The 24,926-nt window shown below is 45.8% G+C and overlaps 5 protein-coding genes across 7 annotated transcripts in view; 2 read left to right on the top strand and 3 right to left on the bottom strand.

Moving 5' to 3' along the window:
• LOC144697517 (uncharacterized) overlaps positions 1–15,824 on the bottom strand; it is a 213,017-nt gene extending 197,193 nt beyond the window's left edge. The window contains exon 1 of the mRNA XM_078569542.1: positions 15,642–15,824. The gene's annotated coding sequence lies outside the window, so the exon portion shown is untranslated. The remainder of the gene's footprint in view (positions 1–15,641) is intronic.
• The window catches only part of LOC144698473 (uncharacterized), an 88,151-nt gene extending 71,550 nt beyond the window's left edge, over positions 1–16,601 (bottom strand). Inside the window, exons 1-2 of the mRNA XM_078570414.1 lie at positions 16,517–16,601; positions 14,704–14,857 (exon numbers count right to left, since the gene is read on the bottom strand). Of these exons, the coding sequence (XP_078426540.1) occupies positions 14,704–14,857; positions 16,517–16,601 (239 nt within the window). The remainder of the gene's footprint in view (positions 1–14,703; positions 14,858–16,516) is intronic.
• Positions 1–24,926, top strand: part of LOC144697491 (uncharacterized) — a 1,380,819-nt gene that overhangs the window by 980,863 nt on the left and 375,030 nt on the right. The window lies entirely within an intron of this gene.
• Positions 1,563–24,514, top strand: LOC144697514 (uncharacterized). Of its 2 annotated transcripts, XM_078569537.1 has the most exons (4): positions 1,563–1,620; positions 1,822–1,927; positions 3,012–4,196; positions 23,572–24,514. In XM_078569537.1, the coding sequence occupies exon 3, from the start codon at positions 3,121–3,123 to the stop codon at positions 3,859–3,861; it is 741 nt and encodes a 246-aa protein (XP_078425663.1). In that variant the 5' UTR covers positions 1,563–1,620; positions 1,822–1,927; positions 3,012–3,120; the 3' UTR covers positions 3,862–4,196; positions 23,572–24,514. The 2 variants fall into 2 exon arrangements, with proteins under 2 accessions (XP_078425663.1, XP_078425662.1); XM_078569536.1 differs by having other exon boundaries at positions 1,565–1,927.
• The window catches only part of LOC144698472 (uncharacterized), a gene marked incomplete at its 5' end in the record, with an annotated part of 39,250 nt that continues 28,130 nt past the window's right edge, over positions 13,807–24,926 (bottom strand). Inside the window, 3 exons of the mRNA XM_078570413.1 lie at positions 13,807–15,488; positions 17,682–17,810; positions 20,981–22,133. Of these exons, the coding sequence (XP_078426539.1) occupies positions 14,859–15,488; positions 17,682–17,810; positions 20,981–22,133 (1,912 nt within the window). The remainder of the gene's footprint in view (positions 15,489–17,681; positions 17,811–20,980; positions 22,134–24,926) is intronic.

The raw sequence follows: 24,926 nt of genomic DNA, 5'->3' as shown, positions 1-24,926 counted from the left end.
CCATCCTGACTTGGAACTATATCGCCGTTCTTTCACTGTCACTGGGTCAAAGTCCTGGAACTCCCTCCCTAACAGCACTGTGGGTGTACTCACAACACTTGGCCTTCAGCAGTTCAAGAAGGCAGCTCACCACCATCTTCTCAAGGGAAACCCATTCTGTATTTGTCATCTATTTGTGCTCTGATTGGAAAAGTGTTGCTTCTCTGTTCCGCACTGGAAACTCTCAACCCTTCTCCAACGTTACCTTTTACAAACATTTCATTGAGCAGACACACAAAAGACACACGGGGGAGTGGGTGAGGATGATTATTTTGAAACATTGAAACAACGGAAATTAGAAATCTTTACGGCCCAGAAGGAGACCATTCGATCCATCATGCCCATGCTGGCAGGAAAAGAACAATTCAGTCTAATCCCACATTCTAGCTCTTGCTCTGTATCTCCTGTGAGTTACAACACCTCAAATATTTTCCTAAGTATTCTTTTTGTTAATTCTATTGAGATTTCTGTCTCAACCAATAGCGCAGGTAGCAATGTGTGTAATATTGGCTAGTGGCTAAGAAATGGTTTTGAAATTCATTGTGGTCTCCATGCACAGGCATGAATTCTGCTAACTACACTCTTCATTGTTTCCAATATTAACCAGGTGCCCACCAAATTAATTATCGGGTAAATGGAACAAAAACCATCCCAAAACTCTTTGTTTTTTTATTTGCAATCATTCGCCAAATTTCCAGTCGAAAATGGAGCAAAAACTGAGCCAAGTTGGTGACATCCTTGCTTTCTGGGTGTTTGTCTCTCCTTAGAGACCCACACCATCTGTCACTCTCGGTGTATGTGACTGTGTGTCAGTGTGCTTCAGTTCCTCATCTTTACCAATCCAAATATTAATCACATTAGTCGCATAGCTTCTTATTAAATTTAAATTTTCCAGATTTAAACTTGCATTGAATCTATTGTTCTCCATCTTGAGTATATTCAAGATGGAAATCCGTGAATATTTGAATTCGAAGGAAATCAACGAATATGGGGATAGGGCGGGAAGGTGGAGTGAAGCTGGAAGATCCTGATATCCCCATATCCTTTGATCCCTTTCGCCCCAAGAGCTATATCTAAGAAGAGATTTTACAGAATGAGACAATAACTGTTCCCCTGTTCGACATGAAACTAAACTCACTGTTAATTCCTCCTCAGTAACTATTATAAACACAAAGTTTCCAGCCGGGATTGAACCGGGGACTTTCCTCATGTAAAGTAAAGGTGATAATCAGTGCACTGGGGAAATGAGTGTGAATCCCCCCCGGACAGAGGGGAACTGACCATCCATCTCTAGCTCTAATTCCCAAACAGAAAATGCTGCCAAGAATCAGCAAGTCAGGCTGAGTCTGTGGCCGCTCTCAGCGTTTGAAACCGTCACAATGCCCGGCTTGATTGACGGCAACTCCGGACCAATAGGAAGAAGGGGGAGGGAACGGAGGACCGAGGTGGAGCGACAGGTCCTCCAACCAATCGGAGTGAATGAGGGGTGGGGCGCGAGTGGGCTGAGGTTCCGCGCGTGCGCAGTGTCATTGTACCTGAAGCCCGGGGAGTGCGGGAGCTGAAGGAGGCGGGGAAGGGTGAGTGACAGCCGGGTGCAGGAGAGAAATGGAGTCAGTGCGGACTGGGAGGTTTCATAAACACCCGGTGTAAGACTCAAGACCCGAATTGGAAACTCCCGGTTCCTGTTTGCATCAAACCGACAGCAGCTGCGGCCTCTTCCGATCTCCGAGCCGGGGTAAGAGCCGCCCTCTGACAGTAATGCCTCTTGTTCACTTTCTGCAGGATATTACAGCGGGATTCTCAGACAGGAAACTCCAACCAAACATCACATCAAAACCTGACTGAATCACTCCACCCATCAGGACCTGGACATTATCAGCCTCTGAGTGTAAGTTCCAGGTCATTACCACTCACTGTGTAAAATTTCTTCTTCACATCCCCCCCCCTTGTAGATCTTGCACCAAATCTGTGTCTTGTAATCCTTTTAATTTCAGCAATTGCAAACTGCTTTCCTTATCTAAACTTATTATTAACTATTAGCACAGCTCGATCAAATCTCCCTTCAACCTAAAAGCAAAATACTGCCGATGCTGGAAATCTGAAACAAAAACAAAAATAGCTGGAAAAACTCAGCAGGTCTGACAGCATCTGCGGAGAGGGATACAGTTAACGTTTCGAGTCCGTATGACTCTTCATCAGAACTGGGAGAGTTCTCAGAACTCTTCTGGTGAAGAGTCACACGGACTCGAAACATTAACTGTGTTCCTCTCCGCAGATGCTGTCAGACCTGCTGAGTTTTTCCAGCTATTTTTGTTTTTGTCTCCCTTCAATCTACTTGGCTTCAAGGAGAACAACCCCAGTTTCTCCAACCACAGTGTCAGGAGTGTATACCATCTACAAGATGCACTGCAGCAACGCACCAAGGCTCCTTGAGCAGCACCTTCCAAACCCGCAACCTTTAACACTGAGATGGACATGGGCAGCAGACGCATGGGAACGCCACCACCTGCAAGTTCCCCTTCCAGTCACACACTATCCTGACTTGGAACTATATTGCCATGTGTCTCGTCGGTGAACGTGGAGGTGATGGCATTCGCATACACCTGCAACCTTGGTCCTGCTAAGCGGTGGAGGTTGTGTTCAGGCGATTCTGTCAGAGTTCTGGTCAAGCTGTAGATACATGAAATCCCTCTGCTTCTCCCACCCCCCCTCTCTCTCTTCTTCTCTCTCCCTCTCCTCCTTTGTGGGCCAAAGTTTTGCATAGGCCCAGACCAGGTGGCAGGTTCCCTTTCCTGAAGGACATTAGTGAACCAGTTGGATTTTTACGACAATCCAGCAGTTTTCATGGTAATTTTTTCCTCTTGCCGGCCCCACAAATTACCGGATTCATTCAGCTCAATTTCACAACCTGCCTTTGTGTTTTTGTGGGTTCTCTCTCACTCCCTTTTTTCTGTTTTAAATCAATTTCACAGGGTATTGGAAGGGGAGGATTTGCAGTTGGGAAGCTGAAACAACACAACAGATTAGGATTTGACAGAGTCTTTGGATTCATCGCGACCTGAAGATCATCAGCCTTTGAACATGGAAGGAAAAAGCACTGTTCACACTGGGAGGAAACTGTGGAAATGTGGGGACTGTGGGAAGGGATTCAGTTACCCATCCCAGCTGGAAATTCATTGGCGCAGTCACACTGGAGAGAGACCGTTTACCTGCTCCAAATGCCCAGAATGTGGGAAGTGCTATAAAAGTTCTCAGGAACTGATGTCCCATCAACGTGTTCACACTGATGAGAGACCATTCAGGTGCTCTCTCTGTGGGAGCGGGTTCAAGGCTTCATGTCACCTCATTGTACATCAGCGCCATCACACTGGGGAGAGACTGTTCCTCTGTTCCGAGTGTGGGATGGCATTCGCCCGGTCTTTCAACCTTCTGACACATCAGCGAGTTCACACTGGAGAGAGCCTATTCACCTGCTCTGAGTGTGGGAAGGGATTCAGTCAGTTATGCACCCTGCAGAAACACCAGCGAGTTCACACCGGGGAGAAGCCATTCACCAGCTCTGAGTGTGGGATGCAATTCAGTAGTTCAACTACCCTGCAGATACACCAGCGAGTTCACTCTGACAAGAGACCTTTTCAATGCCCAGACTGTGGGAAATGCTTCAAACGTTCCCAGGAATTGATGCCCCATCAATGTGTTCACACTGACGAGAGGTGCTCCCACTGTGGGACTGGGCTCAAGCGATATCTGACCTCAGTGAACATCAGCGCACTCACACTGGGGAGAGCCTGTTCATCTGCTCCGAGTGTGCGAAGAGATTAACTCATTCATCCAATCAGCCTGCAGAAGCACCAGCGAGTTCACACTGGGAAGTCTGGGAAAAGTGTCCTGCAGTCAGCATCGTGGTAAAGCGGCCTGGGAAGAGTGTCCTGCAATCAGCATCGCAGTGAAGCGGTCTGGGAAGAGTGTCCTGCAGTCAGCATCGCGGTGAAGCAGTCTGGAAAGAGTGTCCTGCAGTCAGTTCTTGTTGAAAATAACAAGAGTGACATCACAAGACAGCATGAGAGAGCAGCGGAGAGATCAGAACCAGCGTAACTGCAAGGAAGCTTCAAAAAGTGACATCAGCACAAAGGTGATAGCTGATTGATGAGTAGTGGGTGAGTGGTTTTCTCCAGTTTTTCTCCAATTTAAAATAGATTAAGCTAAGAAAAGGTAAGAGTTCTAGTTTTTATTTAAATTACATAAATAATTTAACGTTTTTTTACTGTATTTAACTTAAAGTAAGGGGTTTTTTTTCAACTAGAGGCATAGCTGGGCAGCTCAGTCCCGTGTTATGTACTGCCTGCAACATGTGGGAAGCCCTAGTCGCTCCTTGCGCTCTGACTGACCACGTGTGCAGGAAGTGCCACCAGTTGCAGCTACTTGAGCTCCGGGTTTCGGAGCTTGAGCGGCAGCTGGAGGCTCTGAGGTGCATCCGCGAGGCTGAGAATTTCGTGGATAGCATGTTTTTAGACGTGGTCACCCCACAGCTTATGGAAGTGCAGACAGAGAGGGAATGGGTGACCATCGGTCAGAAGAAAGGTGTCAGGCAGGTAGTCAGGAAATCCCCGGGGTGCATCTTGCTGGAGAACTGTTTCTCTGTGTTGGAAAACGGTGAGAGTGACGGTTCCTCTGGGGAGTGCAGCCACTCATGGCACTGTGAGATGCTCGGCTGCATGGGGAGGGGGAGGGGGAGGGGGGGGAGGAAAAAGAGGGGAAGAGCAATAGTGGTCGGAGACTTGATAGTCAGGGGAACAGACAGGCGTTTTTGTGGCCATGGACGTGACTCCAGGATGGTATGTTGCCTCCCTGGTACTAGGGTCAAGGATGTCACTGAATGGCTGCAGGGCATTCTAAAGTGGGAGGGCAAACAGAGAGAGATCGTGGTACATATTGGTACCAATGACATAGGTAGAAAGAGGGATGAGGTCCTGCAGGAAGAATTTAGGGAGATAGGAAACAGATTAAAAAAGAGGACCTCAAAGGTAGTCATCTCTGGATTACTTCCGGTACCACGCGCTAGTGAGTATAGAAATAGGTTAGTCCAGATGAATGCCTAGCTGGAGAGATGGTGCAGGAGGGAGCGCTTTAGATTTCTGGGACATTGGGACTATTCCTGAGGAGAGTGGGACCTGTACAAGGTGGACGGGTTGCACTTGAACCAGACTGGGACCAACATCCTTGCGGGGAGGTTTGCTAGTGCTGTTGGGGAGGGTTTAAACTAACTTGGCAGGGGGGTGGGATCCTGAGAGGAGGTTCAGCAGGGGGAGATGCACAGCCAAAATTAGAAGAGAGAGCAAGAAAGCCTGGAAGACCTAGAAATTATAGGCCAGTTAAAGCACAAGGGAATTTGGCAAGGTTGGATGGTATTTGTTTTAATGCAAGGAGTCTGACAAATAAGGCAGATGAGTTGAGGGCACAAATTAACACATGGAAGTATGATGTCATTGCTGTCACAGAGACATGGTTGAGAGAGGCACAGGATTGGCAGCTCAATATTCCAATATAGGGTCTTCAGGTAAGACAGGGAAGGAGGTAAAAGAGGAGGGAAAATCGCAATATTGATCAGGGAATCAATTACAGCAGTAAGGAGGGATGACATCCTAGAAGGCTCCTCAAATGAAGCCGTATGGGTAGAACTGAAAAACAAAAAAGGAGCAATCATATTGCTGGGAGTGTACTATAGGCCCCCAAACAGTCAGAGAGAAATAGAAGAGCAGATATGCAGGCAAATTTCAGAGAAATGTAAAAATAACAGGGTAGTAATAGTGGGGGATTTCAACTTGCCCAACATTAACTGGGTTAGTCATAGCGTGATAGGTTTAGAGGGAGCGGAATTCTTAAAATGCACCCAGGAGAGCTTTTTAAGCCAGTATGTAGAAGGTCCTGCAAGAGAAGAGGCGGTCCTGGACTTAATTTTAGGGAATGAAGCTGGGCAAGTGGTAGAGGTATCAGTGGGGGAGCATTTTGCAGATAGTGATCATAACTCCGTTAGATTCAAGGTTGTTATGGAAAAGGACAAGGATGGGCCAGAAATCAGAGTTCTAAATTGGGGGAAGGCCAATTTTAATAAGATCAGATATGATTTGGCCAGAGTGGACTGGGAGCAGCTACTTTTAGGTAAATCTGCGTCAGAGCAGTGGGACTCATTCCAGAAGGAAATAGGGAGAGTACAGGGCCAACATATTCCAGTAAAGACAAAGGGAGGGACCAACAAATCCAGGGAACACTGGATGTCGAGGGATATACAGGATTGGAAAAGGAGGCTTGTGGCAGATACTGAGGGCTCAAAACAGCGGAAGCCCTAGAGGAGTATAGAATGTGTAGGGGGGATCTTCAAAACGAAATTTGGAGAGCAAAAGGGGGGCACGAAAAAACATTGGCAGGTAAAATAAATGAAAATCCAAAGTTATTTTACAAGTACATTAAGAGTAAGAGGGAAAGAATAGTGCCCATTAAGGACCAGAATGGTAATTTGTGTGAGGAGCCGGAAGATGTAGGTAGAGTTCTAAATGAATTGTGTCAGTGTCCACAAGTGAGAGGGACAACGTGGGTATGGAAATCAGGCAAAAGGACTGTGATATAATTCAAGAAATTAGTAAAGAAAGGGAGGAGGTTCTAAGTGGTCTGGCAGGCTGAAATCTCCAGGCCCGGATGAAATGTAGCCCAGGCTGTTGAATGAGGCAAGGGAGGAGATAACAGGGGTGCTGGCAATGATTTTCAATATGTCTCTGGCCACAGGAGAGGTGCCAGAGGGCTGGAGGACAGCCAATGTGGTACAGTTATTCAGGAAGGGAGGAAGGGATAAACCAGGGAACTAGAGGCCAGTCAGTCTAACCTCAGTGGTGGGGAAACTATTGGAAGCAATTCTGAGGGACAGAATTAATCTACACTTGGAGAGTCAAGAATTAATCAAGGACAGTCAGCATGGTTTTGTTAAAGGGAGGTCATGTCTGACCAATTTGATTGAATTTTTCGAAGAGGTGACCAGGTGTGTAGATGAGGGCAATGCATTTGACGTAGTCTACTTGGACTTCAGCAAGGCTTTTGATAAGGTCCTGCATGGGAGATTGATAATGAAGGTAAGAGCCTATGGGACCCAAGGCAATTTGGCAAATTGGATCCAGAATTGGCTGAGTGGCAGGAAGCAGAGGGTGATGGTCGAGGATTGTTTTTGTGACTGAATGCCTGTGTCCAGTGGAGTTGCACGGGGATCGGTGTTGGGTCCCTTGCTGTTTGTGGTATATATATAAATTATTTAGACTTGAATGTAGGAGGGTTGATCAGTAAGTTTGCAGATGACATGAAAATTGATGGGGTGGCAAATAGTGAGGAGGATAGCCTTAGATTACAGGAGGATATGGACGGGCTGATCAGTGGCAAATGGAATTTAATCTGGATAAGTGAGGTGATGCACTTGGGCAGGGCAGGACAAACAAGGCACGGGAATACACGATGAATGGTAGGACCCTGGGAAGTACCGAGGATCAGAGGGACCTCGGTGTGCATGTCCACCGGTCCCTTAAGGTAGCGAGAGTTAGATAAGGTGGTTGAGAAGGCAGATGGGATACTTGCCTTTATTGGCCGAGGTATAGAATATAAGAGCAGGGAGGTTATCTTGGAACTGTACAAAACACTGGTTAGGCCACAGCTACACTATTGTGCGCAGTTCTGGAATCCACATTATAGGAAGGATGTGATTGCACGAGAGAGAGTGAAGAGGTGATTTACCAGGATGTTGCCTGGGCTGTAGAGTTTTAGTTATGAGGAGAGATTGGATAGACTGGGTTACTTTCCCTGGAGCAGAGGAGATTGAGAGGGGACATGATTGATGTGTATAAAATTATGAGGGGCATAGATAGGGTAGGCAGGAAGGAACTTTTCCCCTTGGTGGAAGGATCAATAACCAGAGAGCAGAGATTTAAGGTAAGGGGCAAGAGGTTCAGAGGGGATGTGAGGAAGAATTTTTTCGCCCAGAGGGTGGTGGGAATCTGGAACTCACTGTCTGAAAGGGTGGTAGAGGCAGAAACCCTCATAACATTTAAGAAGTATTTGGATGTGCACTTGCGATGCCGTGGCACACAAGGCTATGGGCCTAGTGCTGGGAAATGGGATTAGAATAGTTAGGTACTTGTTTGACTGGTGCAGACTCAATGGGCCAAAGGGCCTTTTTCTGTGCTGTAGACCTCTATGACTCTATGACTAATGAGAGACCTTTTAAATGCCCAGACTGTGGAAAGTGCTATAAAAGTTCTAGGGAACTGATGTCCCATCAACGTGTTCACACTGATGAGAGACCATTCAGGTGCTCTCACTGTGGGACTGGGTTCAGGCATTCATCTCAACTCGCTGTACGCCAGCGCATTCACACTGGGGAGAGACCATTCACCTGCTCCGTGTGTGGGAAGGGATTCACTCAGTCATCCGACCTGCTGAGACACCAGAAAACTCACAAGTAACTACAGTGATTGCTGTTGATCACATCCAGGACTGGACCCTGTTCATTGGGGTAAATACATCAGCTTTGTGTGAAATACACTGTGTCAAATGTTTTTAATATCTCAAACGCAAGTTAGTTCCTTTTGAAGGGCTCTCCCTCTCCCCTGTCTCCTCCATCCTCACCTCCAACAACAAGTGTGAGGAGCTCATGGAGCTTCTTTCTCACTAAGATTCTGATCAGCTGCCTCTGCTGCTTCCCTCCCTTCCACTAGCCCACGGGGACAAACTATCTCTAAAATTCCTCCTTGTCTGAGCCCTGAACTATCATCTCTCTCCAGTTTCTCTCCTATCTCTCCTCATGCCCTCTCAGTGCTCATCTTGATCTTCTGCTCCCTTAACCTTATGCTCACTAAACTGCGGACCATCCAACTTCTCCATGTTAGCTGATATTGTCAATCATTTTCTTTCTCTTTTGGTACTGTCCCTCCCAGTTTTAAACCCACTGTCAACACCCATCCTAAAAAAAAAAGCAACCTTTGCAAACTACCACCCCATAGAGTCATGGAGTTTGACTGCATGGAAAGAGGCTCTTCACCATCGTTTCTGCACCAGTCATGAAGCCCCTATCTACTCCAATCCCATTTTCCAGCACTTAGCCTGTCGTCTTGTATGCTATGGCGTTTCAAGTGCTCATCTAAATGCTTCTTATATGTTGTGAGGGTTCCTGCCTCTCCCACCCTTTCAGGCAGTGAGTTCCAGATACCCCTCACCCTCTGGGTGAAAAAAAAATTCCTCAAATCCCGATAAACCTCCTGCCCCTTACCTCAACTCTCTAGCCCCTCTAAGGGGAGAAGTTTCTTCCTATCTACTCTATCAATGCCCCTCATAATCTTGTATACTTCATATATCAGGTCCCCCCTCAGCCTTCTCCGCTCTAAGGAAAACAACCCCAGCCTATCTAGTCTCTCTTCATAGCTGAAGAAGGCAACATCCTGGTAAATCTCCTCTGCACCATCTCCAGTGCAATCACATCCTTCCCTTAGTGTGGTGACCAGAACTGCACACAGTGGTACAGATGTGACCTCACCAGTGTTTTGTACAGTTCCAGGATAACCTCCCTGCTCTTATATTCTATGCCTCAGGCAATAAAGGCAAGTATCCCATATTCCTTCTTGACCACCTTATCTACCTGTCCTGCTGCCTTCAAGGATCTATGGACATGCACACCAAGGTCCCTCTGTTGCTCTGTACTTCCGAGGGTCCTACCATTCATCGTGTACGCCCTTGCCTTGTTAGTCCACCCAAATGCATCACCTCACACCTCTCGAACCTCCTTTTCCTCTTCAAAGTCCTTGCACTTGGTGTCCCCCAAGGATCTATCCTTGGCCCCTCCTATTTCTCATCTACATGTTGCCACTAGGTGACATCATCCAAAAGCACTATGTTAGTTTTCACATGTACACTGACAATACCCAGCTCTACCTCACCACCATCCCTCTCCATTCCTCCACTGGTACTAAATTATCCAACTGCTTATCCCACATCCAGTACTGGATGAGCAGAAATTTCCTCCAATTAAAAATTGGGAAGACCAAAGTCATTGTCTTTGGTCACCACTGCAAATTCTGTTCCCTAACTACCAAGTCCATCCCTCTCCCTGGGAACTGTCTGAGACTGAACCACACTGTTCACAATCTTGGTGTCATATTTGACCCCAAGATAAGTTTCTGACCACATATCCACACCATCACTAACACCAGATATTTCAATCTCCATAACGTCGTCTGTCTCTACCCCACCCCAGCTCATCTGCTGCTCAAACCCTCATCCATACCCATGTTACCTTTAGACCTGATGATTCCAATACATTCCTGGCCGGCCTCTCACATTCACCCCACCCCTACACGGAAACGTGAGATCATCCAAAACTCTGCTGTCCATGAGCTTTCTCATGCCAAGTCCCCTTCACTCATCACCTCCATGCTGTCTGACCTACATTGGCTCCTGGTCAAGCAATGCCTCCATTTTAAAATTCACATCCTTGTTTACAAATCCCTCCATGGCCTCGTCCTTCCCTATCTCTGTAACCTCCAGTCGCTCACCCTCTGAGATATCTGTGCTCTCACCCTCTGAGATATTCTGGCTTCTTGAACATCCCTGATTTTAATTACTCCACCATTGGCGGCTGTGCCTTGGTGTGAAGCTCTGAAATTACCTCCATAAACCTCTCCACCCCCTCCAGCTCGCTCTCCTGATTAAAAATGCTGGTTAAAATCTGCCTCTCCAATCAATTTTGTCCATTTACCATAATATCGCCCTCTGTGACTTGGTGTCAAGTTTTTCTTGATGAACCTCCTCCGTAGCATCTTGGGATGTTTTATTACATTAAACATGTCAGATAAAGACAAGTTGTTTCTGTTTCATGACAGCCAGATGCGCAAAGTAAGATTCCACAAACAACAATCACACAAGTAACTGATTAATTGTGTTTTTTTTTGGTAGTGTTAGTTAAAGCACGAATGTTGGTCCCACTGCACCAGGAGAACTCCCCTGTGGACAGTATGTGGAGTTGTAGAGCTCTCCTGAGCTGAGAGTGGAGCTGATTGAGCTGTCGGGTCTGCAGTGTACCTTGAAGAACTGTTATCTGAGCTCTTGCCTCTTAATTCACTGACTCCCAGCTGAAGTTATTTCTGCAGTACAATAGTTAAATTTGAATATAAAACCCAATTTAATCTTTGAAGCAAAATCTACAACTTCAAATAAGCTGTAGAAGAGAAAGAAAGTTCTTGTGTTTATTTATCACCTTTCACACCCTCAGAACATCCCAAAGTGATTCACAAGTCAATGATGTATTTTGAAACTAAGAATGAGGAGAGGCAGTAGGAACTAAATGGTGCAATTTTAAACAGAGTGCAGGAACAGTGTGACCAAGCTGTTTAATAAAAAGCTAATGGGGTCTTTGGTTTATTCATGGAGACATGGAGTACAAAAGCAAGCAAGTTATCCTGAATCTTTATAAATCACCGATTATTCCTCAGCTGAAATATTATGTTCAGTTCTGAGCACCACACTTTAAGAAAAATGTCGAGGCCTTGAAGAGGGTGTGGGGAAAAATTCCCAGAATAGTGTCAGCAATGAGGGGTTTCAGTTTGGTGGAGAGACTGGAGAAGCTGGGATTATTCTCTTTAGAGCAGAGAAGGTTAAGGGGTGATTTAATGGAGGTGTGGATGTTTTTGAGGAGTTTTCATCTGCACAGGGAGAAATTGTTTTCACTGGCAGGATGGTTGGTAACCACAGAACACAGCTTTAAAATAATTGGCAAATAATCCAGGATGGAGATGAGGAGAGATTATTTTGCTCAGTGAGTTCTGATGATCTGGAACACAGTGTCTGAATGACAGGTGGAAGCAGATCCAATCGTAACTTTCCAAACTGATTTCGACTGATCGCTCTGCACAAGTTCGGGGTTCGCACATGTACAGAGCGCACTCAGTGGCCATGGCAACAGACTCTCTGTCTGTTGGTTCAGGGGCTTGAGTGGAACTTTCCACTATTGAACTCATCATTCATTGTACATTAGGCCACATCTACAATCTTGTCTCTCACATTTCCAGTGAACAGGAGCATGTGGATGGATCACTTCAAGAAGCTCTTTACTGTCTGACGTTATTTTCTCTCTCGAAAGCCAGTTTATGTACCTTATTTCTGGCGGGGGGGGGGTCTCAGGTCAATCACTTATTCAATTGTCCATTAAGAAGGGACAGGTATTCAAGGTAACCCCTCCTTTTTCCATTGGAAGTCCATGAAGTCATTTTGTGGCTCATCACTTGCTGGGACATCCTGTTTACCCTTTACTCAGACAGTTGGTTTACATATGGGTCATGAGTTCCCCCCACCCTATCAAGCTTGTCTTGTTTCAGGGTCTGTGCCAGAGACATGTCCTTTGCAGAGAAACAGGCCTCACTGTCCTGTACAAAAACAGAATTACCTGGAAAAACTCAGCAGGTCTGGCAGCATCAGCGGAGAAGAAAAGAGTCGACGTTTCGAGTCCTCATGACCCTTCAACAGAACTTCAGTTCTGTTGAAGGGCCATGTGGACTCGAAACGTCGACTCTTTTCTTCTCCGCTGATGCTGCCAGACCTGCTGAGTTTTTCCAGGTAATTCTGTTTTTGTTTTGGATTTCCAGCATCCGCAGTCGTTTTTTGTTTTTTTCTCACTGTCCTGTGTTTGTCAACCCAGGAAGCTTTCTTTAAGAGAGAAAGAGATATTCAATACATTTCTTATTTATATATTTATTATGTTATATTATAAATATAATTATTTATATATAATTTATACGGTTATTGGACAGTGATTTCTCACAGATCTCTCCACCTTGAGAAGGGGATATCCTTATTGACTTCTCACAACTGATTTCTGACGAACCTCACTATTTCTATGCTACGAGCTTGTTTTCCTAATTTCTTGATGACAAACTGTAGATAACATACTAAAGCTTCTAGAATGTTCAGAATCAGCAACACAAACCATTGAGCTGCCACCAAGAATAAATGTCAAAACTTTTCCACTAAAATGTGATAACTATTGACTTAGATTCATCCTCCCCACCTGCCGATCATCTCACACAATCTAAATTATTGGCATATCGTAAATACATCTGGTTCAAACAAAAGTTCATGCACGGACTTTAAAGATTCTCCAGCTCTCTGTTCACCTGCATCCACCTTGTGGATATTTTCTAACTGATTCTGGACGTTCTTCATCTTAATTGGTCCTTTCTGACCCTCTTTAGAAATCCTATTGAGGATATACAAGTAATCCCAGTCATACTCTTCTCCAATCCCCATGATATCTCTCACCCCCGGCCCGCCTGTTTTCTCTGTCAGACTATCTATCAGTCGCTCCCTGTAATGTGTCAATGCCATTGTGTACTCCTGGCTTCACTGAGGAACTTCTCCATTCACGTTTAACTGAGACTGTTGCTTCTCAAGCCTTTGATCCTGATCACTGTGATCCCACTCCTAACACCAAATGTAAGATTTTGGTTCGGGAGTCACAGATTACCTAAAAAGGGGATCGAGTTCAGAATTGATTTTAAAGTAGTTTATTGAGAAGCAACAGTTTAAGTATGATGCCAAAGCTAAACAGACACGAAAAACACACGACTCATGATAGATGAAAACTGGAGGACAAACGGATGGATAATGCAGAGTGAGTCCTGGTCTTTGTAGTTGGTGGTGACAGTCTCCTCTGAATGGTTAACTGGTGTGAGCCAGAGTGTGGTGTTGGGCTGAAGCCAGTATGGATCACGTCAAAATCTCTGTGCTCTCGAGAGCCTGTTTTAACCTTTACACAGACAGTTGATTTACGGATGGGTCATGAGACCCAATCGTATCAGGATTAGAAATGTCTTGTTTCAGGGCCTGTGCTGGAGACATGTCCTTGGTAGAGATAACAGGCCTGTCCTCCATTTCTCAGTTAGCAAGCTGCTATGGAAGATTTCTTCGTAAGAGAGAGAGTGTTTCAGTAATATACAATAAATCTCTCAACATTTTATAAGGCTATTAAGTGCGACTTCTTCCAGTCTGTTACTTGGATTGAACTTGTCTCCATTCCCGTGCCAAGGGGATTTCTGTATCAGGCGGGAGGGGTAACATTTGGGAACTCTCGATTCTCCATCAATTCCCATTCCCCTTCTTTCTGGTGGATAATGGAGGTGTCACTGTGAGTAATGCGCAAGTCAGTAAGAATTGTCAGCAAGGATTAAATCAGCACTTTTTAATTGGGGATGTTAATCAGTGGAACCACTCAGACACTGAATTGTAGAGTTCGTACCAACGATCAATTTAGGATTGAAGTAAAAGTTCAGAATCGTGTTGTAAACTAATTTCTGATGAGAGTTCCTGAATTACGGGGAAAGAGCAGAGACAGCGGTTCTTAAAGGGACACTGCAGTCCCGAGAACACAATCAGCGATAGATCCAGGATATTAAACTCTAGCCAAGTTACAGGGATTATTAACATCAGCAGAAACAAACCACAACTGTCAGAATGAACGTGGTTCAGTCCTGGATGTGATTAACAGCAGCAAATACAGCAGAATCCAACCCCTGCGGTCACTTGTGAACTCGCTGGTGTGTGAACATCTAGGATGACTGAGGGAATCCCTTCCCACACTTGGAACAGGTGAAAGATTTCTCCCCAGTGTGAACTCCTTGGCGTCTCAGAAGGTTTGACGAAGACTTGAATCTTTCTCCACAGGAAGTGCAGCTGAACGGCCTCGCCTCAGTGTGAATTCGTTGGTGCTTTACCGCATCAGAGGACCCAGTGAGTCCTTTCCCTCATACAGGACAGGTGAATGGCCTCTCTCGATTGTGAACCTGCTGGTGTGTTCGCAGTTGGGATGACCGAGTGAATCCCTTCCCACACGCAGAGCACGTGAACGGTCTCTCCCCAGTGTGATCTCGCTGGTGTGTTCGCAGTTGGGATAACTGAGTGAATCCCTCCCCACACAAGGAGCAAGTGAACAGCCTCTCCCCAGTGTGAACTCGCTGGTGTGTTCGCAGTTGGGATGACCGAGTGAATCCTTTCCCACACACTGAGCATGTGAATGGTCTCTCCCCAGTGTGAACTCGCTGGTGTGTCAGCAGGGTGGATGACTGAGTGAATCCCTTCCCACACTCAGGGCAGGTGAATGGTCTCTCTCCAATGTGAACTTGCTGGTGTCTCAGCAGGTCAGATGACTGAGTGAATCCGTTCCCACACTCGGAGCAGATGAATGGCCTCTCCCCTGTGTGAACTCGCTGGTGTGTCAGCAGGTGGGATGACCGGGTAAATCCCTTCCCACACTCAGAGCAGGTGAACGGCCTCTCCCTGGTGTGACTGCGCCGATGGTTTTTCAGCCAGGATGGGTAACTGAATCCCTTCCCACAATCCTCACATTTCCACGGTTTCTCCATGGTGCGGATGTCCTTGAGTCACTCCAGGATGGATGATCAGCTGAAACCTCGTCCACACACAGAACACGTGTATATTTTCTCCTCACTGTGAATGGTGTGATGTTTTTTCAGGCTGTGTAACTAGTTGAAGCTCCTTCCACAGTCAGTTCACTGGAACACTCTCACTCGGGTGTGTCTGTGTCTCGGTGCTTTCCCAGTCACACTGATGTTTGAAATCTTTCCCTACAGACAGAACAGACAAACATTTCTCCTCCTACATTCAAAGGTAATGATATTCAGGCCCTGATTAATCGAGTGACTGTCAGATCTTGATGTGCTATTTGGTTTGAGTCTTCTGTATGCAAATCCTCTCCTTCTAATACCCTGTAAAAGGATGTTATAAAAGTCATCACTGCTAGTACAGGATAGAAAGTCAGAACAGACAATTCTAGTTTCTATGAAACATTTTTCCTTCCCTTGTTCCACCAAAGCTGCAAAACCCTGTCCCACACACTCTCCCTCCTCTCTGTCCTGAAATCAAAATCGAGATGTACAAGATTATGAGGGGCATGGACAGGGTGGATAGGGAGCAGCTGTTCCCACTAGTTGAAGGGTCAGTCACGAGGGCACATAAGTTCAAGGTAAGGGGCAGGAGGTTTAGGGGGGATGTGAGGAAAAAATGTTTTACCCAGAGGGTGGTGACGGTCTGGAATGCACTGCCTGGGAGAGTGGTGGAGACGGGTTGCCCCACATCCTTTAAAAAGTAACTGGATGAGCACTTGGCACATCATAACATTCAAGGCTATGGGCCAAGTGCTGGTAAATGGGATTAGGTAGGTAGGTCAGGTGTTTCTCACATGTCGGTGCAGACTTGATGGGTCGAAGGGCCTCTTCTGCACTGTCTGATTCTGTGAAGTGTTGGATAATTCTTTCAGCGTCTTTTTAACAAATTAGTTCAACTAGAGATAGGCTTTCCCCCATATTCTACCTGCATAAACTTGTAGCCATTCCAAAGTCTGTTGTCTGTGTCTTAAATCGCAGCAGGTCCTGTTCCCCAATACCCCTGCACTGCCTGATGTGCTTTGGGTCCAAGTCAAGCAAACTCTTCATTTTAAAATTCTTAGTCTCGTTTACTAATCCCTCCATGGCCTCATCCCTCTATATCTCTACAATGTCCTCCAACCCCATAACCCTCCAAGACATCTGAGTGCTATAATTCTGGCCTCCTGTGGGTTCCTGTTATAATTGCTCCGCCATTGGTGGCCGTGCCTTCAGTTCCCTTGGCCCCAAACTCTGGTATATCCTCCCTACACCTCTCCATCTCTCTCTATCTCAGTTTGCTCCTTTAAGTCTCTCCTTAAAACCAACCTCTTTGCCCAAAATTTTGCTCACTTATTCTAACATCTTCTTATGTGTTTGGGTGTCACACTTAGCTTTATAATTTTCCTGTGAAGTTCACTAGGATGACATAGGATGATAAAGGTGCTATATAAATAGAAGTTGTTTTTTTGACTGTAATCCTGACCTCCTGTTTCACAACAGATCATTGATTTCACACCAAACTCTATCTCTGATTTACTGTACCCCTCCATCCCTAACAGGCTGCAGGGTTTTGCAACCTTTATAAAGAAACCCTACAGCTGTCAATAAATCAATCATTTTCTCTCCTGGTCACTGGGACCCTGAAGCCCCGCCCACCCTCTGTTGCTTCACCGAGGTGGCCGCACATGAAGGAACTTATTGGGGGTTTGCGGCCTTCAGCGGGTGTTTCTGGATCCTCCCCCCCTCCCTCCCAGGGTTTCCCTTCTTCCCAGAGATCAGAATCCTCGTTGATTTGACCCCAACGTGTAAGCTCTTATTTATCGTCCTCCCTTCACCCACGCAGGCAAAGAGGACAAGGGTGTGGGGCTGGAGGACTGAAACGGGCGGCTGGTCCTCCAACCAATCAGAGTGAATGAGGGGCGGGGCTGAGCTAGACACTCCCGATTCGCTCCTTGGCCCAGGGAGACTGCGCATGCGCCCTGCCGCACTCTGCCTCCTCTCAAGATGGCGGCCGTTAACCCGGGTTTTTGATCCGGAGAAGATCCACAGCTGGGGCCCCGGGCGGGGAAAAGGTGGGGCCGCTGGTTCTATATTCGGGGTTTAGGGTCTACGCTGGGTGCTTATGAAGCCTTTCCACCCTCTCATTGCATCCATCCCTCCCTTTGTGACGTCCAATAAACTTACCAGCTGCAGAGAGCAATAAACAAGCAGCTGCACATCGCCATCACCCGCACTGCGCATGCGCACTGGTTCGCTTGGCTGTCCTGGGACATTCTCCACCGATAGGAATGCTGGGAACAAGACCTCCAGGTTCTGCAGATGTTGTTCATCTTCATCATTTACAACGTTCAGGACAGACAGCAGGGATTATTAAAGGGAATTAACACAGTGTGGTGGGAAAGGAAATTCAGTGTCTGGTTTGGGGAGCTGGGACTTGTAACTAAAGGTTTGAGAACTGAAATAATCTAGAGTAAGAAAGAAGAGAATCACAATAAACTGAATAATCAGTAACAGGACATCCATTAGTCTCCTCGTATCAAATATAAATCAAAATTCATCACAGTGTGTGTGAAACAAAACTGATTTATGAATTATATCCAGCATTTTAAACTCCAGCCCTGTTAGGTAGAGATTATTAAAATCAGCGGCAATAAACTCCCAAAGTCAGAATGAAGATAGTTCAGTCCTGAATGTGATTAACAACAGCAATAACAATTTTTATTTATATAGCATCTTTAACACATTCAAACATCCTAAGGTGCTTCACAGGAGCGTTATCATACAAACCTCAACACCAAGACACAAAAGGAGATATCAGGACAGGTGACCAAACACTGGGTCAAAGAGGCAGGTTTTAAGGAGCCTCTTAAAGGAGAGAAGAGAAAGTTACAAAGGTTGAGATGGTTAGGGAGAGAATCCAGAGCTTTGCACCCAGGCAGCTGAATGCACATACAGAACTGGTGGAATGATGAAAATCGGGGATGCATAAGAGTCCGGAATTGGAGGAGTGGGAAGATCTCGGAGGGATGTTGGGCTGGAGGTGGTTACAGAGAGAGTGAAAGGTGAGACCGTGGAGAGATTTGTAAAACAATTTGTGAATTGTAAAATTGATGCATTGCCAGACCAGGAACCAACGTAGATCAGTGAGTACAGGGCTAATGGGTGAATGGCACTAACTTTGAGTTAGGATACAGGCAGCAGTGTATTTCCAGCAGCTGGAATATGAGAGGAACGTTAGGAGAACTTTGGAATAGTTGGGTCTAGAGGGAGAAAAGGGAGGAATATGAGGGCTTCAGCAGCAAATTGGCTGAAGCAAGAGACAAGACAGGAGATGTCACAGAGGTGGAAGTAGGTGGCCTTGGTGATGGAGCAGATATGGGTCAGAAAATCAGCTCAGGGTGAAATTGACACTGAGGTGATGAACAGTTTGGTTCAGGCTCAGACAGTGGCCAGGATAACAGCAGAATCCAACCAATGCAGTCAGATGTGAACTCGCTGGTGTGTCAGCAGGTTGGATGACTGAGTGAATCCCTTCCCACATTCAGTTCAGGTGAATGGTTTCTCTCTAGTGTGAATGAGTTGGTATTTCATCAGATCTTTAAAGCTTGTAAATCTTTTCACACAGTGAGAACAGAGTGAACAACTTGATGGACAGTGAGGCCAGATGCACAAGTGAATCCTTTCCCATAAATGGAGTCAATGAGTGACATCTTCCTGGCGTGATTTCACGTGTGTTTCTGGCGACTGGATATCTGGCTGAATCACTTGCCAAACTTATTATAAGTTTTACAGTTTTGTCCCAGTGTGAACTCGTTGGTGTTTCTGGGAGCTGGATGATTCAGTGAATCTTTTCCCACACGCGGTGCAGGTGAATGGCCTCTCCCCGTGTGACTACGCTGATGAGTTTCCAGCTGGGATGGAGAACTGAATCCCTTCTCACAGGCCCCACATTTCCACTGTTTCTCCCTGTTGCGGCTGTTACTATGTCTCTCCAGATCAGATAATCAGTTGAAGCTTTATATAGGATTAGCTTTACACAGGGTATACAGCACAGAGGTAGGTCATTCAGCCCAACCAGTCCATGCTGGCATTTATGTTCACTCGAACCTCCTCCCACCTTTCCACTTCGAAATCAATCACTGTAACCCGATATTTCCTCCTCCCTCATATACTTGTCAAACGTTCCCATAAAACATATACAGTCATCACTTCAACCAACCCCTGTAGTTGCATGTTTCATATTCTTAGCACTTTCAAGTGAAGAAGGTTATTCTGAATTTCCTATTGAATTTCTTGGTGACTGTGTCATATTGATGACCTCTAGTAATGCTCCTCTCCATAAGAGGAAACATTCTCTCTGCATCAATTATTTGTCCATTCTGTAGTTTATTAATGTCCGCCTGTATCTTGTTGCAGATCTCCTCAGGGCTGACTATCTCCCCAATTTGGTGCCATCCCAAATTTAGAAACTGTGCATTTGATTCCAAATTGTTAATGTAAATTGTGAACAGCAGTGGTCCCAGCACTGATCCTTGTGGAACACAGCTTCCCACTTTCTGTCACTCTGAATAACTACCCTTTACTCCTAATCACAGCTTTCTGTCTTGAAGCCAGCTAGCAGTCCATTCTGCCACGTGTCCCCTGACTCCACAATCTCTGTCCTTATTCATTAGTCTATTATGGGGCATATTAGGAATTACATTAGCTATCCACCATACCTCTGGCACTACACCTTCTGTGAATGAATTATGTGCAGTACTGCCTGTGCTATCTCTTCCCTACATTCTTTTAAAATATGTGGATTCAATCCATCCAAGCCACTTTATCTCCTTTGAGTTTGATTAGTTTATTCAACACATCCTTTCTTGACTTTAAATGCACTTATCTCATTTCTCACCTCATCATTCAATGTCATGTTTCCCTGTTCTGTCTCCCTGGGAAACATCAAGGCAAACAATGATTGAATACTCCTGCCATCGCTCTGTCATTACCTGTGATTTCATCCTATCTAGTCCTTTAATGGCCCAATTCACATCACAGACTACCTGTCTTATTGATGTGCCTGTAAAACATTTTACTGGTTTGTTTATGTTACTTGATAGTTTAATTTCATAATGGGACTCACTGTGTGTAATGTGCAAGTCAGTAAAAAATGTCAGCAAGGATTAAACAATTTCTAATTGAGAGTGGAACCTCTCAGACACTGAATTGTAGAATTAGTCCCAAAGATCAATTTAGGATTGAATTAAAAGTTCATAACTTTATTGTAATCAAGTTTCTGTTCAGAGTTTGTGATTAAGAGGAAAGATCGCAGGTGGTACTTTTAAAACTGCAGCTCCAAAATCAGCGACATATCCAGAATAATAAACGCAGAGAGTTATAGGGGTTGTGAACATCAGCAGAAACAAACCAAACATAGTCAGATAATCAGTCTTGGAATTGATTAACAGCAAAATAACAGCAGAATACAACCCCTGCAGTCACTTGTGAACTCGTTGATGTGACAGCAGGTGTTGAGACTGAGTGAATCCCTTCCCACAAATGGAGCAGGTGAATGGCCGCTCCCCAGTGTGAATTCGCTGGTGTGTCAGCAGGTGAGAGATCTGAGTAAATCCCTTCCCGCACACAGAGCAGGTAAAAGGTCTCTCCCCAGTGTGAACTCGCTGGTGTGCAGTGAGGGCAGAAGAGTGCCTGAACCTCTTTCCACAGGAAGTGCAGTTGAATGGCTTCTCCTCAGTGTGGATTCGCTGGTGTGACCAAAGGCCAGATGAATGAGTGAATCCCTTCCCACACACAGAGCAGGTGAATGGCCTCTCCCCAGTGTGAACTCGCTGGTGTGCAGTGAGGTCGGAAGACTGCCTGAACCTCTTTCCACAGTAAGTGCAGCTGAAGGGCCTCTCCTCAGTGTGAATTCGCTGGTGTAACATGAGGCTGGCTGATTGAGTGAATCCCTTCCCACACTTGGAGCAGGTGAACGGTCTTTCACCAGTGTGAACTCGCTTGTGTGCAGTGAGGTTGGATAACTGCCCAAAACTCTTTCCACAGTAAGTGCAGCTGAATGGCTTCTCCTCAGTGTGATTTCGCTGGTGTCTCAGCAGGTTGGTTGACTTAGTAAATCCCTTCCCACACATGGAACAGGTAAACGGCTTCTCCCCAGTGTGACTGCGTCGATGAATTTCCAGCAGGCATGGGAAATTGAATCCTTTCCCACAGTCCTCACATTTCCAAGGTTTCTCCATGCTGCCGGTCACCGTGTGACTGCGTCGATGGTATTCCAGCAGGGATGGATAATTGAATCCCTTCCCACATTCCTCACATTTCCATAGCCTCTCCCCAGTGTGACTGCGACGATGGTTTTCCAACAGGGATGGATAATTGAATCCCTTCCCACATTCCTCACATTTCCATGGCCTCTCTCCAGTGTGAATGCGTCGGTGAATTTCCAGTATGGATCGATAACTGAATCCTTTACCGCACTCCTCACATTTCCATGGTTTCTCCATGATTTCAGCCCCAATGTGACTGTGGCGATGATATTTCAGCCGGGATGGATAATTGAATCCTTTACCACAGTCCTCACATTTCCACGGTTTCTCCATGGTGCCAGTGTCCTTGTGCCTCTTCAGGTTGGATGATCAGTTGAAGCCTATCCACACATGGAATATGTGCGTAGTTTCCCCTTGCTGTGAATGGTGCAATGTTCTTTCAGAACATGTAACTGGTTAAAGCTGTTTCCACAGTGAGTGCACTGGAGTACTCACAATCGGGCGTGTGTGTCTCGGTGCTTTTATAAGGGAATAGAATCATACAAAGGCCACAGCAGTCGGAGGCAATCACACTGAAGTTAAAACCTTTTCTCAGTGACAAAACAGGCAAACATCTCTCCTTGTACATTCAAAGGCCGACCATATTCATGTCCTGATATAAAAAGCGACTCTATCAGATTTGTTGTGAACTTGATTTGAGTTTCCCATCTGTAAATCTTCCCTTTTAATACCCTGTGAAAGGAATTTACAAAAGTCATCACTGCAAGTGCAGGACAGAAATGCAGAACAGGCAATCCTAGTTTCTATGCAACATTTTCTCCCTCATTCGTTGCACCAAAGCTGTAAATTCCCATGCCACACACTCTCGCTCCTCCCTGTGCTGAAATCTAAACCCATCACACCAGCTCCACCTTCTACCCTGGCTAGGTTCACTTCTCCAGCCTCTGTGTGCAGAGTGAGAATAAAATCAATGAATCGATCACATTCTCTCTTGGTCACTGAGACCTCGAATCCCCGCCCACTCTCTGCACGTCACCGTGATAGCCACGCATGCGCCCTGCTCCGCACTGGAACAATATGGCCGCCGCTAACCTGGGCCTACTCCCGGTTAAAAGCCCCGGCGCTGCAGACGCGGGAGCTCCAGGTTTTCATTGAGGGTTTGCGGCCTACACCAGGTGTTAATGAACCCTCCCCGCCCACCCGCCGGTTCTCCTCCCCGCCGCCGCATCTTACCGGCTGCCGAGCGACAAATAAGCGTCTCCCCATCGTCATCGCTCACCCTGCGCTGGCTCGGAGTACTGGGCGGCAATGCGCATGCGTACAGGTCCCCTGCTGAGAATAGGGGACATTCTCCACCGCGGGGAATGCTGGGTAAAGTCCTTGCCATTGGAAGTCCCCAATCGTTTATAATTATTCATTCGCTGTTACTCAGGCTGCGCTCAGCTTCCTGCGTGCTCCGCGCTGGAAGGCCGGCACTGGAGGCGGATTCCTTCGCATGTGCTTTGGTGCCCTTCTGATGGAGGTAGGCCGTATTCACCCACTCTGAACTTTCCAGGTAGTAGGGAATCATTATTTATGCAGTCAAGAAATGGAAAGATCATGTGTCACACTCATTGAAAATTAAAATGGTACAAAACACTGAATATTATCTACTCCCACTCGTTACCCATCATGCACAAAATGAATATAGTGATAGCAATACTTATTTTCATTACTTTTAAATGGTTTTCTTTAAACATATAATCATGTTTATCTAATTTTATTTCCCAATTCAGATTCATGATCTCAACTTTTTTTCTTCCTGCCAGCCCAGAACTCCATCTGACAGGGTAATGTTGGCGAGAGGTGATTAATTGTTCTGGAAACCAACAGGAAGGGAACTCAGAGGCAGAAGGACCAAGGGAGCAGAGAGTTCTGTAACAACTCATGGACCTGGAGGGCTGGAACCTGTGTTGACTCATTGTGAAAGCCTGATTACCGATTTACATATTCAACTTAAACCTGCCGTTTCACTTTCAATCAGGAACAGATCAGTTTCACACCAATCTCTGGTCTGACAGCAATTTCAAGAATTCACCATTGTTCTTCCAGGCTCTAAACACAGCCTTCTGTTCCATATCTAGGAGCTCTGTACCATGGAAGAGAGTGGCTGGGACACATTTCTTACACATGTCAGGTTTAACCCTCATGGGGACTTTGCTGTCAGTTAAGAGAGATGAGAGAGAACAAAGTGCTGTTTGTCTCTCTAATTGTGACCCTGAAGGACAGTGCCCAGGCTGACCTTCTGTTCCTGCCGTATGATCCTCCCCACAGATCGTCTTTTCTGAGCATCAGCCAGGTGATGTTTAACATTCAGGTGGGAAAGACAGAAATCGACAACAATGTGCTTGAAATGTAGCTGACTTATTTGACATTTACCCAGAATATTAAACTCCAATCCAGTTACAGGGATTTTTAACATCAACAGAAGCAAACCCCAACTTTCCTACCTATCGTGCCCATCTATCACTCCGCCATTGGTGACCATTTTGTTATTTGCCGAGGACACAAGATCTGAAATTTCCTCCTTAGACCTCTCCACCTCAGTTTCCTCAAGATACTCCTTAAAACTTACCTCTTTGACCAAGCTTTTGATCACCTGCCCTAATATCTCCTTATGTGGCTCAGTGTCAAATGTTACTTTCTAACATTTCTGTGAAGTGCCATGGAAAGTTTTATTATGTTAAAGGCACAAATAAATACAAATTATTGTCACTGACTTGGACATATATTGTTGTTCTGCCTCATCAGTAAGACATTGTAACTCAAAGTGTGAAGCAGTTTGATGAACAAGTTGTTCCCATTCTGCCATTGGAAAATTTTCAACAACATTGCCCCCGAAAAATATGGCGGCCGCGCTTGCACCCCCTGCACATTGCAAATAAAGATGGTGGTCGTTAATCCGGATCTGTAATTAGGAGAAAGCTGAGGCCTCACTCGGTGCAATCAGAGTCAAGCTGCCTGGCTTAAAATTTCAAACAATGCTTGGCAGTTAACTCTCAGTCACCATTAACTGGTGCATTCTCCATGGCAACGCTTCTACCAGCCAGAGTCCACTTACCAAGCAATCAGCACTCTTCTCATACAGTATAGAGTTGTTGCTTCCCCTGACATTGGTAGTCTT

The sequence above is a fragment of the Cetorhinus maximus genome, chromosome 23, assembly GCF_964194155.1.
Source record: "Cetorhinus maximus chromosome 23, sCetMax3.hap1.1, whole genome shotgun sequence".
NCBI classification, from domain to species: Eukaryota; Metazoa; Chordata; class Chondrichthyes; order Lamniformes; family Cetorhinidae; genus Cetorhinus; species Cetorhinus maximus.
Note: the sequence above shows the minus strand (reverse complement) of the source record. Positions and strands in the feature narration are given on the sequence as shown.

Bases quoted from the DNA above. Each gene is read 5' to 3' on its own strand.
- LOC144697514 (XM_078569537.1), top strand. From the start codon at position 3,121: ATGGAAGGAAAAAGCACTGTTCACACTGGGAGGAAACTGTGGAAATGT.